This window comes from Sciurus carolinensis, chromosome 10 (assembly GCF_902686445.1).
Source record: "Sciurus carolinensis chromosome 10, mSciCar1.2, whole genome shotgun sequence".
NCBI classification, from domain to species: domain Eukaryota; kingdom Metazoa; phylum Chordata; class Mammalia; order Rodentia; family Sciuridae; genus Sciurus; species Sciurus carolinensis.
In genome coordinates this window covers 36,726,797-36,744,576 of record NC_062222.1, presented here as the reverse complement: position 1 = coordinate 36,744,576, position 17,780 = coordinate 36,726,797, and the positions used below count along the sequence as shown (strand labels likewise).

Genomic DNA, 17,780 nt, shown 5'->3' with positions numbered 1-17,780 from the left:
CTGAGCATCTCTGACCCCATTCTCTTTTTCTCTGTGCCAGTAACTGCAGCTGCTAGAGTGTCACTACTGTCTGTTGTTTGACTGCCCTTTTTTCAATGTTGATAATGGAAGGAAAAGAGCAGCTGGCATTGTTCTCTCTCATTAATACAGAAACTGTGGTAGGAAGTGGAAATGGGAAAGAAGGGCACATAGGGCAGGTAGAACCAGAGGGAAACAGACCAGTATTTTCCTTTTGTTGTTATTTTCCAGCTTTTTTTTTTCCATTTTTTTTTTCTCTACTGATACAATTTGAAGTAGTAGCTCAACTCCTAGTAGTAACATTCATGTTTCAAAAGAAAAAGACAAGAAGCAATAAAACAATATGGGCAGAGCTTCAAATTCATAGTGTTCATGGTAGTGGAGCACATTTTTTCTTTACCCACTCTTAATATCATGGTTTGAAGGTCTCCTTTAAAATTCTTCTTAGAATTTAATTACCAATGTATATGGATTTGGCTTGACTTGACTGCAGTCAAGTTGAGTTTAAACTGCCATGATTAACTCTCAGTAACCCAGATCAGGTTTTCTTGCATAGTTTCTTAGCATATTTTAAATAGACAAACCCACTAGAATGGTGTGTGGGGCTTTATGACAGGAAGCTAGTACCAGGAATGTGCTTATTTGACATTAGCTTGAGATAAACCAAGTACATGCTAGTTGGATGAAATCTTTTTTGTCCTGAGCAATATATATACCCCTACTTCTGTCACAAATAGCATAGATCTACTTGGTCTTACTGCTACTCAGGACCACACTGCTGTCAGTAAGTTCCCCAATAAATCATGCTCTTAGCAATCTTGGATCTATCTACCTCTTTTTCTTTTGGTTTCACACCTTGGGACTAGTTATTCTACATTGGAACCAGGGTTTTCCAGAAAACAAAATGATGGTATTGGGAACTGGAGCCTTTAAAAGTTGGCAATGAATTTAGATGCTAGACAAGGAAGTGTGTTAGTTATCCTGGGCAGGGATTGCTATAAAGGTGAGTTAGAATTCATTGGCCTTCTCTTACCCCCTGGCCATGTGATGTCCTTCTCCCTGTTATGGTATAACAAGAGGGACCACACCAGATTCTGGGACCTTGGACTCCCTAACTGCCAAAATGTGAGAAATCTTTATAAATCATCTAGTGTGCTGTTTTCTGTTAGAGCAGCAGAAATTGTATAATGTCATTCCTCCATCAATGTCATTTCTCCTAACCTCATGAGAAAGAATAGTGGCTCTCAAACTTGTTTACAGATACTTATCACCATTAATGACAATACTGCAACAAAGAAGGCTTTAGACTCCTGAAAGATTAGAGTTTTATAATAGCATATTATTGTGACTAGGGGATTTAATATAGCAATGTAGGAAGCTTTGTTAATTATGACAGGAAAAACAAACCAAAAATCCTGGGGGTGATAAGACTTTTTTCCAGTTTCATATGTATTCCTCTTTAAATATGTTATTGAATTTATTCTTAGTTTATAATATTATAAACATCATGAATTTCATGTAATTCATCTGATCTCATTTTTAAAAGTAAGCAAATTCTAATAGCTAGAAACATATCCATCAAGAAATTTAAAGGAACAGATACTAGAGACAGTGACACTGCAAATTTGGGATCAACCATCTAGATCATACTAAATCACTTTAAGCAGAACCTATCCCTTCCTCTTCACTAATGCAAGCAAAGCAAAATGACTAATATTTCTTGAATAAGTACTACTTTAAAATTAATAAATAAAAAATATTCAAGGGAAAAAAGTGTAAGAGAGAGATTCTGGCTAACATTGAATTGACTGGTATGACCTAAACCTCTTCAACAATAAACAAATGATTCCATGAGCAAATTGGACACACATTCTTAAAATGAACTTGTCCAGTTAGTACTTTCAAAATATTACCAGTTATGTCATGATGAAACCTTTATGAAAGAGGTTATTACTTTTAATTATCAAATTAATATTTTTACATCAAAATTCTTACTGTGTAACACAAATATCTGGTTGTCTATCATGAAACTTTTAAATGAACTAAAATATATTTAATATTCTTTGGGAAAAAAACTTCAGTTCTAGAGTTAGTCATGCCTTTAATCCAACTGCATATGGCCTTCCTAATATAGGATAAGCCTTTAACAGGCTGAGATGTCAAGTTTTACATTCTGCTTATAACAGAGTGCCAAGTTTTGTGTTTGTTGTGTCTAAAAGCAAATCAAAAGCATATAACTTCAATCAACTCCAGGAAGCACTTGAAATAATCATAAGGGAACACAAATTATAATTTGCTGCAGAACTTGCCATTGATCTGTTAAGGTCTGTAATAATTAAGAAATAATATTAGGAACATTTTAAGGATCTCATCATCAACACTGTGCATATTAAAATTTCTTTAATTTTCATCATCAAAAAATAAGATATATAGAAAATATTATTGATGCAAGTTGTTTCATATTTCAATCATAAGCACAAAATTCTCTTCCAAGATTTGTTTCTCTGTATATTTAGCAAAATTTTTTGTTTTAAAATATGTGTGTACACATGTATATACATAAATATGTTGTGTGTGTACACACATTATATATGCATGCATATGTATAGTGTATGTGCCAGGCACCATAGCAGATATTTTACAGTTTTAACTCATTCAGTGCTCATTAAGTCTTCATGTTAGCTCATTTGTCTGTTATGGTTCATGCAACAAATTTTCTTCTGAATCTAATCCATTACCTTATAACCAACTTGTTTAATGAAAATTTATATCATTTTCTACATGAACACCTTTTCAAACAATGTGATGTCATATTTATACACACACATATAAATATATAATATAATTTGTGGCTTATATAAATCACATATATATGTATATATATTTATAATAACATATTCTGTGACTGCTATATATTTCAGAATTTTCATTCATTATCCTTTTCATTTTGTCTGATACTCTTATAATGTCATTACTAATCTGTTTTATATCTTTAAACAAAATCCATTTTGACTGAATTATAAGTTATGTATCTACTAAAATTCCCAAAATATCAGGATAATTTGAGCTTTTAAATTATAATTTGTTATTAGCAATTTCTCATACAAAATATCTAACAATCCTTACTTATCTTGAGGACAAATATTTTAAAGTATTTCATTTTCTTCAAAGATAGGATAGTCATTTAGTTTACACTACATTTCAATATAATTGTCTATATGTTAAAATCACATATGTTATGAATATATAACATACATTTAAGTACATATTAAATAGGAGGTTGGTATAAGTGAGATAATAAATATCCTATTATTAAAAAATTATATGGTGTTTTGCAACCGAATTAAAGAAGGGTTGAAAGGTTTACCTCCCTAAATTTCTTCCTTAATAGCCATATGCTAATTATTATCTGAGTATTTCTAATAATTTTGTTGTCCTGAATGATATTAAGGAGACTTGTTGTGTAGCCTTAATGATGTATCAAGATACAATTTTATGCAGTGTTCTCTTTTGCATATATTTCTATTAATTTAATTTTATGTGTTTGCTAATGTTGAGTTCTATCTAGGACTCAACAATATATATGTGTGTGTATATATATATATACATATATATACATATATACATATTTGTATATGTATCCACATAGCCAATATCTATTGAGCAACTGGTTATATGCCAAGGACTGAAGAATATTTTATAATTGTTTTCTTTTGTAATTCTTCGTTATCCCTGTGGTATGTTTTCTAGACAAGGAAGTCAAAACAAAAGAGGAAGGCAACATTTCTCCCCTATTTATCAGCAGCTAATTATCCGTGGTGGTTTATTAATGTCACTGTTTATTGTTCATCACATAAAACCCTTAGCAATCATTTGTATGAAGGATTGTGAAAGAGAAACCACTTCCTAAGAATAGAGGGTGTAGAATTTCCATGTAAAGAGAAGTTTACTTGTTGACTATCTGGCTAAGAGGATGTTAGCTAGAAAAAATTTCTTGAAATTGTGTTTTTTAGAGGCAAATTGTCTTTTACCCTGAGACCATGTGGGATCAATCCTCATTTCCTGTCATGTACACCCTTTTCCCAACTTTTCAAACATTGAAGCAGAAAAAATCTCTATCATATGGAAAGCAGTATGGCAGTGAAGGCAAATGATTTCAGAAGTCAAGTCATAAAGGCCTCTGCTTTGCTTTTTTGGTCACTCACTTGAGGGAAGTCCACTGGCAGAATCTGAGGATCCTGAAGCAGCCTAGGGGAGAGGCCAGGGGTAAAGAATCAAGGCCTCTTGCTAGCAGCCACCAAGTTGCCAGTCATATAAATGAACCATCTTAGAAATGAATCTTCCACCCCAAGTTAAGCATTTAGATGAGTATTGCCTTAATAAATACCCCTACCTGAAGCCACAACCCTCAGTCAAGCTGCTCCCATACAGACCACCAAGCTTGAGGTAATTTGCTAGACATCCTGATTGAACCACTGCATATGGTGTATTCACTTGCTTGCCACTGGAGGGAAAAATGGATGTCATTTTTATTTGTTTTGTATGATGGCTTTAATCTTCTGACATAGCCACACTTCTTACCTTGTCATGGATATAGTTAGACTCATTTGATTTTCAGAAGTAGACTCATTCTATTTGTTCAAACCATTGGTGACTTTAAAACTGAAGTGAACTTTAAGCCGACAATGTGAAACAATACGGTATGTATCCACACTGAGAACCCAGAAGCCCACGTTGTTGCACTGGCTCACTATTGCCTCTCTCATGATTTGGATAGTCTGTTCTTCTCTTTCATGTCTTTGTGAGCCTTACTCTGATTTATCACAAGTTATCATGACTCTGATTGTGCCTCATGGTGCCTTTTTGCTATGCATTCTTACAATTCCTGCTCTTTCTGCTCTACATTTTCCAGCACAATTTCTTGATTCCAACTACTCCCCAGAAGAATCTGATTATCCCATCTCATCATGTTATGGAAAGGAAGACCACACTTTACTGACCAGTTTCTGATTATATCCCCTAATGTATGCTAGGCACTTTGGCCTAATCAGCTATTGTTAGACACTAGATTTAGACTCTGTATAGTCATAGGGGGAATCATCTTGAATCAGTACTAAAAGAGTGACGGGTTCATTTAAAAGTGGCTTTGAATTAGGCATATGGCAGGCAGTGCTCTTGACATATCTAATATAGTTTCTAGCCTAAAAATAGCATGGTTAAATGTCTCATTTCATTCTCCATATGTACAGTCAAAAAATTTCAACTACCATAACACTAACCATACACTTTTTCAGATACATTAAATTTTTATCTGCATTTTCTTTTAACACTGCCCTTTTTCATTTGCCTGCTGAAGTTAAGTCGTTTTCTTAAATCCAACAGGGAAGCAGTCAATAATACATCTAGCTTAAATGTTATGCTTACATAAATGCACTTTATAAAAAAATATCTTACAGTGCTAAAAAGCTTAAGCTTTTAGACTAGGAGAAGGACGAGCAAAAAAACCTATGTAGTTGAAAAGTCAGGCACCTTACAAATGAGTAGCCAAAGAAAATACCTGTTCAGAACTGTAGCATACTGTTATGTAGTTAACTACCTTACTGCTGTTGCACATGTAATATCATTTAGCTCTTCAAATGTATCTCCTCATAGATAGCATATTTAATAGGAGATCTATCATTTTTAATAGTATCATAAGCACCTAATATATAAAATAAGAATTCTTATTAAAAGGTATTAATTATAAAGATCAGTAACTACTATCAGGCATCTGTTCTCCTGAACCACATTTTCATTAGAAGGTGTATTCTATCTTCAGAAAGAATTTTTACATTCCAGTTATGTACTAAATGAATATTGAATTATGAAGTCTATAACTTTGAGGTTTTTATTGTCCAATTATGAATAAAAGAGATTAGAACAGATAATTTTTATTGTATATTAAGGAGTAAGTTAGGTGTTTCCAGGACTCTATATGTGAAGAAAAAGTAATTTCAAACTCATGTCTCTGGAGAGGCTTACTATAAATAAAATACTAAGACTGGAGGGAAAAAAAGCTAGGTGAAAAATTCTGGTAAGAGATTCATAAAGACTTCATGCTTGATATGTGAGTTTATATGGTGCAAGGCATATCATCAAATTCCACATGGCTATACTGATTGTGAGAATGTATACATATTTGTGTGTCTAAACTAATGAATAACCTGACCAAAACTGCATTTATTAGTAGTAGTTGTTTATATTGTATGACATATATATTAATACAGTGAAAGAAGCCATTCCTATATTTAAGCAATGGTTAAAAATGCAAAATAAATAACAATACCCTTATAGAAATAATGAATTAAGACATGAGGTACAATATTTTATTTAAATATTTGCAATTATATTCAATATTACTAATAATCAATTCAATTTACATATTATAATATATTTCTATGTACTAAGCTTGTGCAAGCTTGCATGCACACATACACATAATAATAGTCTACCTTAAGTGTGACAAGATAAAGGATTTCACAGACACATAGTGGTGCTGCTGGGAACTTTTTGGAATTTGATTTAAGAACTTATGTTTAAAACTTTAAATCTCCTCATTCCTCTTGGAGGAATGCATAATAATGGAGATACCTGAGTAGAAGAGTGGACTTCACAGTAAATACACAGACACATACACACATATATACAACACATACATGTGTTAGTTAGACAAAAGTCAACATTATTTATTGTGTCCTATTAATTATAGTAGGCTGTAATTGAGGTATCAGGTTTAGTTTGATAATTAAGAAATAAACCATTTTAAAAGGCAGAAATCCACTAGTGGAACAGTTATTAAAATTGTGTATTTGAAGACGAGTTTAATGACATCTTAACATGAATGAATAAACAGAATGCAATATTATCTGATAAATTGTATCAGAAATACCCTTGTATATGTATACTTTACATGAAAATCAGAAAAACAATGAAGAAGAATAAGAAAAAGTCTTCATTATTATACCAGGGTAATTAAATTCAACTTTTTTTAAAATTAATGCACATTCTAATTTTGTGCAGTAAAATGGAATTTGTTGTAAAAAAGCAACAATAAAAAGTACAATTTTTTTGTATGGTGCTGGGCATTAATTTCAGGGACTTGTGTGTAGTAGGTAAGCATTCTGTTCCTGTTCTATGGCCCCTGTTCCAACCATAGGCAATTTTTAAATTATGTAATATCTGAATATTTATTCATTATCTATACAATATTTTCTTTATGAATAATTTATCTTTATATCTACCATATTTTTAGTATGTTTTGTACTTCATTTTTTATACTTTTTAAAGTTTAGTAGACCATGTAAACAAAATCTTATAATACACCTTATCATTCTTAACAAAAGATCATAAAACTGGACATTTATCTTGTATCTTGCTACCTATATGACCTATCTTACTAACTTTTTGTGATTTTTTTCATTTCTGTGACTTATCTTCAAATTTGGTTATTTTATCTTCTAATTGACATTTCTTATATATTTGTTTCTTGGTTTAATGATTTGTTGAATTCATTAAAAATTAATTATTCAAATCTACTATTTTGATTCTCTATCATTTTGGTAATTTATTATTTTTTGACTTAATTAGGCTTCTATTCTTAGTTTATTAATTTACTAATTAATAAACATAGAAGGTTTTGAGATCCTGGGTCAAAACCTGTCCACTAAGAGTGTCTATATTATACTTCATAATATTCAGTATACTTTATCAGATAGCATTTTTGTTTATTCAAATTATATTGATGGTTCTCATTTGCCATACTAAGATGATATGCTACATTTATTGCTCAAATATGTTTCTACCAAATTGTTCTTTAATTCCAGAAATATTTCTGTCTTTGTTCAAACTTGTTAATATCCTGGCAAATTCTGCCAACATTTTATTTACAATTTTGGTCATTGTAACATTGTCTTGTAGTTCCTTTTGCTCTTCTACTATTATCAGGTATTGGCATCAGTTTTGTGAACTTTGAAAAATTAATAATAATGTTTTCATCTTGATTTATATTCTAATAATATTAAATGCAATTGGAATTAGACACTTTTTGAGGAAAATCGATAAATGTCATGACAAAAACTTAAGACCTATTTTACTCAGTAAGCAAATAGAGTCTGTGCATTATCCTTTGTCTAAAACCATTTAGGTCTGCATCTTGAGTTCTCCTTTTTGTTATGTTTTATATAAAATGTGATTGTATTTATTATTTAAAACATCCAACTTATTCATGAATTATGCAGATTTAACATATGTATTTTCTTCATTTTTTGTCTGAGACTGCCTAAACAATTTCTGAGTATTGGAATATACCTATAGAAAAAAGAGGTACTTTTATTTTGTAGTTTACTTTGTGTCCACACTTGAAAATTTTCTAGTAAAATTTGAAAACACTTTTTTTATGGTAAACATTTATTATAAATATAATAATTCTATCTTAATATTTGTAGAAACTATGTCCCTTGTTCTCTTCATTTTTCAAATACTTACAGTGACGTGATAAGGAGTCAGTCTGTGACTTGTCCATTTCATATCTAGTTCTTAGAGTTTTTACCATATATTTTAATACCATGCTTATAGATTGTATAAATTCCTTGTGCAGTGCCTTGAATTTTACCTTATCTGATATTAGTATCACAAGTTCTCTATATTTGGTATTTTCTCATAAATTCTATTCTAAAAAATGCCACTGTCTATAGTCCTAATGTCCTTAATATTTTAAAATGACTGTGCTTGGACATTCCACTAGGATTTTGTGCATACCTTTTCCTATATCTGAAAATCTAATCCCTACAATCTTCATTTAATTCATTCTTACTCATCTTTTAACTTTATCTTAATGTTTATCATTAAGGAAGTTTCACCCAGTTTCATGAACTCTGTCTAATCTATACAATAAAATTATTCATATTTTTGTATTCCTCTTTTCTATAACACCTTAAATTAGAAATTTTCAATTTTTCCTGTCATGATTGAATACCTTTTATCTCCACAACTATGAGATAAGCTCTGTCAGCAAAGATATGGAGGTTCATCCTACCCTGTGGGTTGTTAGCACTGATTATTAATGACTGACACATGCTAGATAAGCAATACTCACTAAGTAAATGGATAGAAATATCAGGAAACATATATCTAGTTACCTTTATCTATAAGTGAAAACATGATGACTAATGATGGCTCAATTTTTGCTGAGCCTATGGAAGAAAATTTAATTACATTTTCATTGTGCTCGGATTCTCTAGCCTCATCTTCTATCAAGATTACCATTCAAATGTACCTGATTACTTGAAATTCTCTAAATATGTTATGATGTCTACCACGGTATGCCTCTCACAGGTTTTCTCTTGTGCATAGAATACCCTCTGTATGTCTCTATGCCCCACAATCTCCTGTAAGTTTGGATAAAATTTCCTGGCTTGAGCATCCCCACCAGGGTGCAGCTATCCTCGCACTACTTATTCTGCCCCTTGGGGATGACCGTTCTGTTTATATTTGCTATATATTTGGCTCTTCTATCTCACTTAGCATATGGCTGTAATTATTTCCATGATTCTTTTTCCTACTAGGTCTATAGTTTTTCCTTCAGAATAAGATATGTCCTTTCATTTTATTTATTCAATATATTTAATTGGCAATCAAAGCTGGCATATGTTCAAAGTATACAAAATGATTAATATATGCATATATATGTATTACCATGATCAAGTAAAATGAATATATCCATCACCACCTTGTGTTACATGAGATCACCAGAACTTGTTCATCTTAAAACTTGAACGCCTAAAGTCTTTTCATATTTTTTCCAATCACATGGTAGAAAACAAGAACAGCACCACAAGTGTGCTGAAGGAATATGCACATCATTTTTGCCTGTTTGAAAAAATGTTATTAAGGAATTGGAAACACTGAAAAAATCACAAAAATGTTAACATTTAATGGTTTATTTTTTAAGAGAAATACAGTAGGTGATAAAAACTGCATGACTTAGACCTTAAGACTCAACTAAGGAGTGCTAGGCTAGACACCTTTTTGGCTTTGCTGAATAAACTCATGGGTTTAGATAAAAAAGAAGTAATATGGTCAAAATATTCAGGGAATAATCAGATGTAGATAAACTTTTCCACTTATATTGTTTTTTCACATATTGAAATTATAAGTTTTTTTTTTACTTTGAATTATAAAAAAAATGGAAATTCCTTGAGAATATTTGCAATTGGTATTTTTTATTTCTGTTTTAATAATTTAACTCTGTACTGATGTAGTCCCTGATTAGTATTTAATGAACCTATTGTCCAGAAATAATTCAGTGTGCACTGAAATAAGCAAGATATATTTAGACGTATTTTCATTCTGTTCGTTGTAAATTGGTGAGTACATATAAGTACATTTTGTGTTCAAAATCCTGTATTTACAAGAATTATTCTTCTTCAGGAATATTTCATAGTAGGTAGGACTATTCCATATTGTGATTACTTAGCATTTTAAAAATTATAATTTTTCTATTAGCAACTAAATTGTCTACTAAATAATTTTAATGACCAAAGCTTGTTCTGAAATGTATTTCAGTAAAATTAATTTAAATAATCTGTTCTTTTCAATGATGCATGAAATAGTCTTTGTGTATTAACAAAATCTTTATTCTAAAGAAAAATTGATTATTTAAAGAAATGCACAGAGAGCATTAATAGTGGACCAGGAACTTTTTCTTTTTGTTTTGTTATTTTAAAGGAATTTGTTGATTTACTGTCACTAATATTACATATATGTTCTATTCCAGAAAATTTGTCTTTTATAATGTTTATTTGTATAACTATGGAACCAAAAATATCTTAATTCATTTTTCTTTCTCTTTCTTTTTAACATGCTGCAGTAGCTAACATATTATGGAGAGAAGAAGGTATTAAATTCCACTCTTTTTAACATGGTTGTAACTATTTTGCTTGATTTTTATTAGGTTTGTTGACTATCATTCATTTTGATAATTAGCATATTACAATTTTGATATTTAGCGTATTGTAATTTGCTTTGATTTTATTATTTTATTTGATTACATTTCAATATCTCAAAACTGCTAACATTATAAATATTTTTCACTTTGTGTCTCCTTGATTAGTATTGCTACATAACCAGAAAGTTGCATTGCAATATATTGAAATGATTTTGAGTATAAATTTCAAAGAACCACAAACAATTGCAACTGACATAACTTGCATAATAAACCTTGATTGAGAGTAAGGACAATTATAAAAATCCATCACCTTAACAAGGAAATATAATAAATTATATAAGAAAATGGGTTGCAAACTTGCAGGATCCCAACTCAATTGTAGTCTTCACCACTTCAGATCATAGTAAAAGTGGCCAGCCTTTTTAAGTCACAATTTTTCTATCTCAAAAATAAGAATAGTTGTTATTGATTCCTTAAACATAGTCAGCACTTCATAAATGAATGGTATTCACGAGCATTTACAATAACCGTTTTTTTTTAACCATTTAGTAAAATTCCTAAAAGAATGTTTCTGTCCATGTGCTTCAATTAAATTCTTGTGAGAAAAAGGTCTGTGAGCCATCATTTCACTCCTGTTAAATAGTAGCCAAATTGTCTTTATAATCCACCCGAAATACACTTCTTCTTCCCCCGTTATAGTTTCCTGAAGAAACCAGATTTGCTGCTTCTGGGAGAGCCAATCGCATAAGACTAAAATAATTCTGGAATCTTGTGATTCTCTTCTGTTCTCAATGATGAGCCATTCCATCTATTTTCCCCACTTAATATTTGTTGCTCCTTAGGTCTTTTGTTGAAACTCCTTTAACATCTGACTTAATAAAGAGAGTCTAGTGTCTCCTTCTATTTAACTTGGATGTTTCACATTTCAGTGCACATAATTCATTTGCTATTAAAAGCAGTATTGACATATCTATTGGATATTCTATCTTCCCTCTTGAAATCACATAAATATTTCTATATACTATGTTCCTTCTTGAGATCATATAAATATTTCTCTGGGCATTTTAAAAAATGATTCCATTTTATCATTGTAATTGAAGATACAACATCTAAGGAGTCTATGATCAAGGGCCTCAGGTCTGGCTTTAATGGTTTTTGTTGGGAAAAATTGGATGAATAATTTTGCCTGACTGAGCCAGATCCTTCTACCACAATGTTTGAAATACAATTGGCCCTCTCCTTGCAAATCTGTGATAGGTGAATCAACTTAAATTATGCAAAACAAATATTGTCATTATATTTTGAATTTGCTGCATAAATGACATGAACATTATTAATTTATAATAATCTTCAGTCATAATGATTTAGTAATATTCTTCAAACTACTCAAATGTAAAAGATGCCTTCAGATTGATTAAAACTGCACTGAGATTTATTATATGAAACCAATTTTATTTAAACATTTCTTCTAGTAGGTTTTAGAAATGTATATTCTTAGTAACTAGTCTCCATCACTTGATGATATTCTCACTCATCATGATTTATTGACACAATATGTGCTTGAGGAAAATAACTGTTTAGAATACCTCTTGGATAATTTTAAAACACATTAGAAATGACTCTGGGAAATTTAACTTTTTAAAATTTTATGTGTGGTCATCATCATAATATATTATTGTTTGTTAAACAAGATTAAAAAAATAGATCCCAGAAAACTATAATTTTCAATTTTGATTCATATACATCTGTAAATTGTTCTTTACTCTGCCATAATTATTGGAAAGGAATTGCAGTTAGAAATGACTACATGTGGGCTTGGGATATAGCTCAGTTGGTAGAGTGCCTGCCTTGCATGTACAAGGACCTGGGTTAATCCCCAGCACCAGAAAACGAAAAAAAAAAAAAAAAAAAAGATTACATGTAATGGTGAACAGAGATGACAGATGAGCTTAAGGAATCATTGAATCTCAACAGTGTATATTAAAAAGCAAATTTCTATCACCATTTTTGAAAATTAGTATAACTAATATTTTATTATGCATAATGGTTATATATTATAATATTATTTGTTATTAGTCTATTTTTCTGAGATCCAATTTTCTTGTCATTCTAGAATTGTGTGATTTGGTTCTGTTAGCATCTTTACTATGGTCATAATAATTTATCCCAGAGAACATCAACTGAAGAATTTTAGACACTCTAAGGTCAATAATAGCTGAAAATGGCAATACTTTGCATAATTTCATTTTACTTACCCATTAGAGTTAAAGCTATATGATTTAAAGTTAATAATTATATGATAGGTTTTTTTTTAAACATGAGCCTTACCAATCTAGTTTAACTAAGAGTGATCTAAATAAATTTCCCTTATTGTAGTATGTATTATCTACCAATTCAAGTTGGAATAGTGTCCTCTACTTCTCTGGGTTCTTGTTTCATTTCTTTTCTACTCATCATAGCTTCTAAGAATGCAGAAAGGTAATGTTAAGAGAAGAAATATCTCACTCATTTGTGAACAAATATTTTAAAGTGTCTATTAAATGTATAGTTTTGGAAATCCAAACACATTTAATTTCTAATATTTGTCCCAAAGGAAGTTTAAATCTACTAGATTAAATCCCAAATCATTCCTCCTGGCCAGTCATTTTAGTAGATTTTTAAAATGCACATTACTGATTTTTGTAATATTTTATCATAAAAATTATAATGTAATAATAAATTTAATCTAAAAAAAGTATTTCCTAATATTTATTTAATAAACAAGTAGTTTCGGTATATATTATTATTATTGTAATAAGTGCTTGGTATAGCATAGACTCTGGATTAAAAGAATTTAAACCATTTTATTCACTGAAGGCCTTGTCTTATATATTTACTCAAAGACTGGTTTTAGATAATATTGTTTTAGCCAATTTACCTAGTACTCAGATAGAACCCACTTCCTGGATTACTAGTGCCTGTAAAAGAGGATGGCACAATCCTTTCCAAGAAATTTTTTTATAAAGATTAAAGACTAAGCCTGTCGTGTGTGTGTGTGTGTGTGTGTGTGTGTGTGTGTGTGTGTGTTGAGAATCAAACTCAGGGCTTCACCCATAAGCAAGTTTTATTTTAGTTGAACATAATATAAAGACCTTATTGAAATGCATTGGCATAATTTTATTGTGTGTGTGAAGATGTTTTAGCTTCAAAAAAGATAAGAAACAAAGAATAGAAACATATGCTCCAAAATTCTATCCCTGCAGAGTTTTTTAAGGTGAGAAATGCAATGTGTTTCATTTATTCTTGTTCATTTTACTCTTTAAGTTTAAAAATGGAATTTCTTCTTGTTTCAATTAAGCATATTGACTGGGTGACTGAAAAGTCAAAAGGATAATAGCAACCAAGTAAAGATTTTGTGCAACGTGAAAACTTTTAAAGTACCTTTGATTATCAGATCACTACATCATAGATTGTCACTTGCTATTGACAGTTATATAAATGCTAAAGTGATGACAACTCAAGTCAGAGGAAGAAAAATGTCACTATAAACTCTCTTCTGTGCTTAACTTACATATGCAGCTAGTGATCAGAAATAAACCAAATTTTATCATTGTATGATCATTATCATTTTATAATCTATAAACTGTGTATAAGAAATGGGACAATTAGATTAACACAGTGTACCATTGCTTTTGAACAACTTTCCATTCCCAAATGATTGAGATAGGAATGTGCATTATATCCATTTTTTTTTTCTCAGTCCAGTTTATGTATTTAAAGGTGCAGTATTGATTTGAAAATCCTCTGGGAAATAACTTCTCTCTTATGAGACTGGTAAATAATTCTTGCTATGTCTTCTCTCTGTATAGAAAGAAAAACAAAGCAAAAGGAAAGCTCACAAGAAACAAATAATTATGGATTACTTTCTAGAATCCCTATACTCTATTACATTAACAATTGACCTGGAAAAAATAAAGTGCACTTGTCTGTCTTCACTAGGGGTGAAAAAAAAAAACAGCTGGCATGTATTCCCAATTCGTGGGTCTAGAATGACAGAAGATTTCACTAAATTCAGGAATGTTTGTAATATACTGCAACAAAATTAATGAAGAGAGAGATTTAGTTGAAATCTACATCATTATACTTGAGACTCAGGACTCCTTAAAAACTTTAAATATTATTGAGAAGTAAAGTGCTTTGATTTGTGTGGGTTATCCCCATCAGTATTTAGATATTTGAAATTAAAGAAGAATTTTTAAAATATTATAACTTGTTAAGAATGTGCATAGTATTTGAGAGGTATAACTCTATAATAGAACATGTGCTTAGCATATGCAAGGAACTGGAATAGATCGTCAGCAGCAAAAAAAAATAAAATAAAATTAGTAACAGATAAAGCCATAATAAAACAATTACATGTCGCCATAAATCATACATTAGTTTTCAAAGGATACATTTTCAAAAAAAAAAAAAAAAAAAAAACAGAAAATTCACATTGTTTTGCATTTTGCAAAGTTTTAAATTTTTTAATGGAAGATGCTGGATTCTATCTCTTTCTGCATTGAATTGTTTTGATATGATACATGACATCATACTTTATGTAGCATGTCAAAAACTATGGTCTACATACATTTGTTAGAAAATGCAAGAGAAAATGCAAATGACCTTTTGGTATTATTATGAATATAGTTTTGACTTGACAAACCTCCTGAAAGAATCAAATCTAGGAAATGTTTTACCAGAAAAACAAGATGAATTTTTAACGAATCATGGATTCTGGGAAAACAGGACTTAAAATAAGATATCACAGAAAGTGGAAATTTAGCATGGAAAACTGAAATTTACCAAGGAAATGAGCATACAGACCACTATTGCCATGTTTAAAGAAGAAAAGTAAGTGCTTATGCTGTGATTTGCCTCTGATCTGTCTGAATGAGAAGAAAGGAATTTATCTTCTTTGGCACATTCTCTTATACCTCCCCTTCAAAAAAGATATAGAAACTGAGTAATTAGTATGAATATACACAAATACATTATTGTACCATTTACACTTGAAGCTAATGAATGCCCAAATGAAAATTCACATGAATCTTTAATTTCAAACATCACTATGAGGTAATTTACATTACTTTCTCCTGAGTATATTTTTAATGAATTTGCAAAAATATAATTTTATAGCAGCAAATTTTTAAAACAAGCACATCTGATTCATATGTTCAGATTCTGCTGCTAAAATCTAAATAATACTTTGGAGAAACAAAATACACCTCAGGGAAAAAAATGGCAGAATATTGCCTCTTTTGGGTGAGGAGGGGAGAAATCCACAAAAAGCTCTAAAAACTTAGATAAAACTTTATGTCACAAGTGATGTGATTAATACATTGGAATTTATTGTATTATTATTATAATAACCAATATATACAGTATTTGTTGGCATTACTTTTTCATAAACACTAAGGAGTTACATTCCCACTAAAACAATCAAAGAAACAAAAACTCAGCCTTATATAATGTATTTGTATTTCATCTCCAACTTGGTATTTTATATTTTATAAAAATGCTCATATGTAATTCAAACATTTAAAAGCAAGGAAATGGACTTGAGATATAAAAGAATGATTTGTATGTATTAAGTGGATTTAAAGGAAAATATAGCTCAGAAATTTCATCAGTGCAATGAATCACAGTAGAATCCCATTGATTGTGTTGTGCACAAATTGTAATATAAGTAAATAGTATACTAAAAGTATCCAGAGGGCTGGAGGAAAATATTTCCAGAAACTTTGCAAGCAATCTCTACTCCATAGTTTTTAATTTGAAACATACTTGAATTCATGATTGTAGGGAAGAATTTAATAGGAGCTAAGGGAGGGCAGTTATGTTCATTCAAAAACGGGAATAGCTTTGTGATAAATATCAACCATAGTAGGTAAGTAGCACAATTGAAAATCAGACACCATGCAACAACTTTGTTATATTCATAAGTTTCAACTAGAAGATTCAGGGGCCAATAATGTTAAATTGATAGTTATTGATATATAGGATATATTGATCTTATGTTAATGTTTAAATGCAGGTTTTGCTGATACAAATCAGAGTTTTTTGACATAAACACTTATAGTTTTTTGTTGAAGTTTTATCCTTCAGGCATGGAATTTATATTTCTTTATGCACAACTATTCTTATAAATAACAACTGACAAATACTAAGTTTTATTTTATGAATACTGTGACTTAAATTTACTTGCCACTTCTGCTACTGTTTGGGAATATCCCATCTTAATGCTGTGCTCTCTGGAAGCAAAATGCATAATTAACTGATAAAGACTGCATTTATTAAAATATGAGTACCATGAATTATTTATAAAACAATAAGATGTGTCAAACAATCTGGAGCTATTTAACATGCATATATATTACTAGATTGAAATAATGTAATATGCTATAAGAAAAATGTATGCACACTTTATAAACATGAAAATGCCATAATTAAGTTTGAGTGCATTTTCCTCTAAATACTAAGAATAGATACATGACTAGATGGAAGAAATCTGTGACTTTGTATTTATTAAGAGCATATTTAGAAAATTAAGTATGACAAGTTCAATAAACAAATATTCACACAAATCAATAAGATTTTATTGTGAGCCTCCATAGATACAAAGTCTGAGACTAAACTTAGTAGACTTTATAGGTACTCTCAATTAAAAAAAAAAAAAAAAAAAACTATGCTGGGGGAATTTCTTAGTATTTAAATAAATTATTTTTCTCCCTACCAATGTTTTTAACATTTAAGCATT

The 17,780-nt window shown here is 30.3% G+C and overlaps 1 protein-coding gene across 2 annotated transcripts in view; it reads left to right on the top strand.

The window, feature by feature from the left end:
- The window catches only part of Fstl5 (follistatin like 5), a 776,424-nt gene that overhangs the window by 671,530 nt on the left and 87,114 nt on the right, over positions 1-17,780 (top strand). For both annotated transcript variants that reach the window (XM_047567007.1, XM_047567006.1), the window contains exon 11: positions 10,925-10,951. In XM_047567007.1, the coding sequence (XP_047422963.1) occupies positions 10,925-10,951 (27 nt within the window). The remainder of the gene's footprint in view (positions 1-10,924; positions 10,952-17,780) is intronic.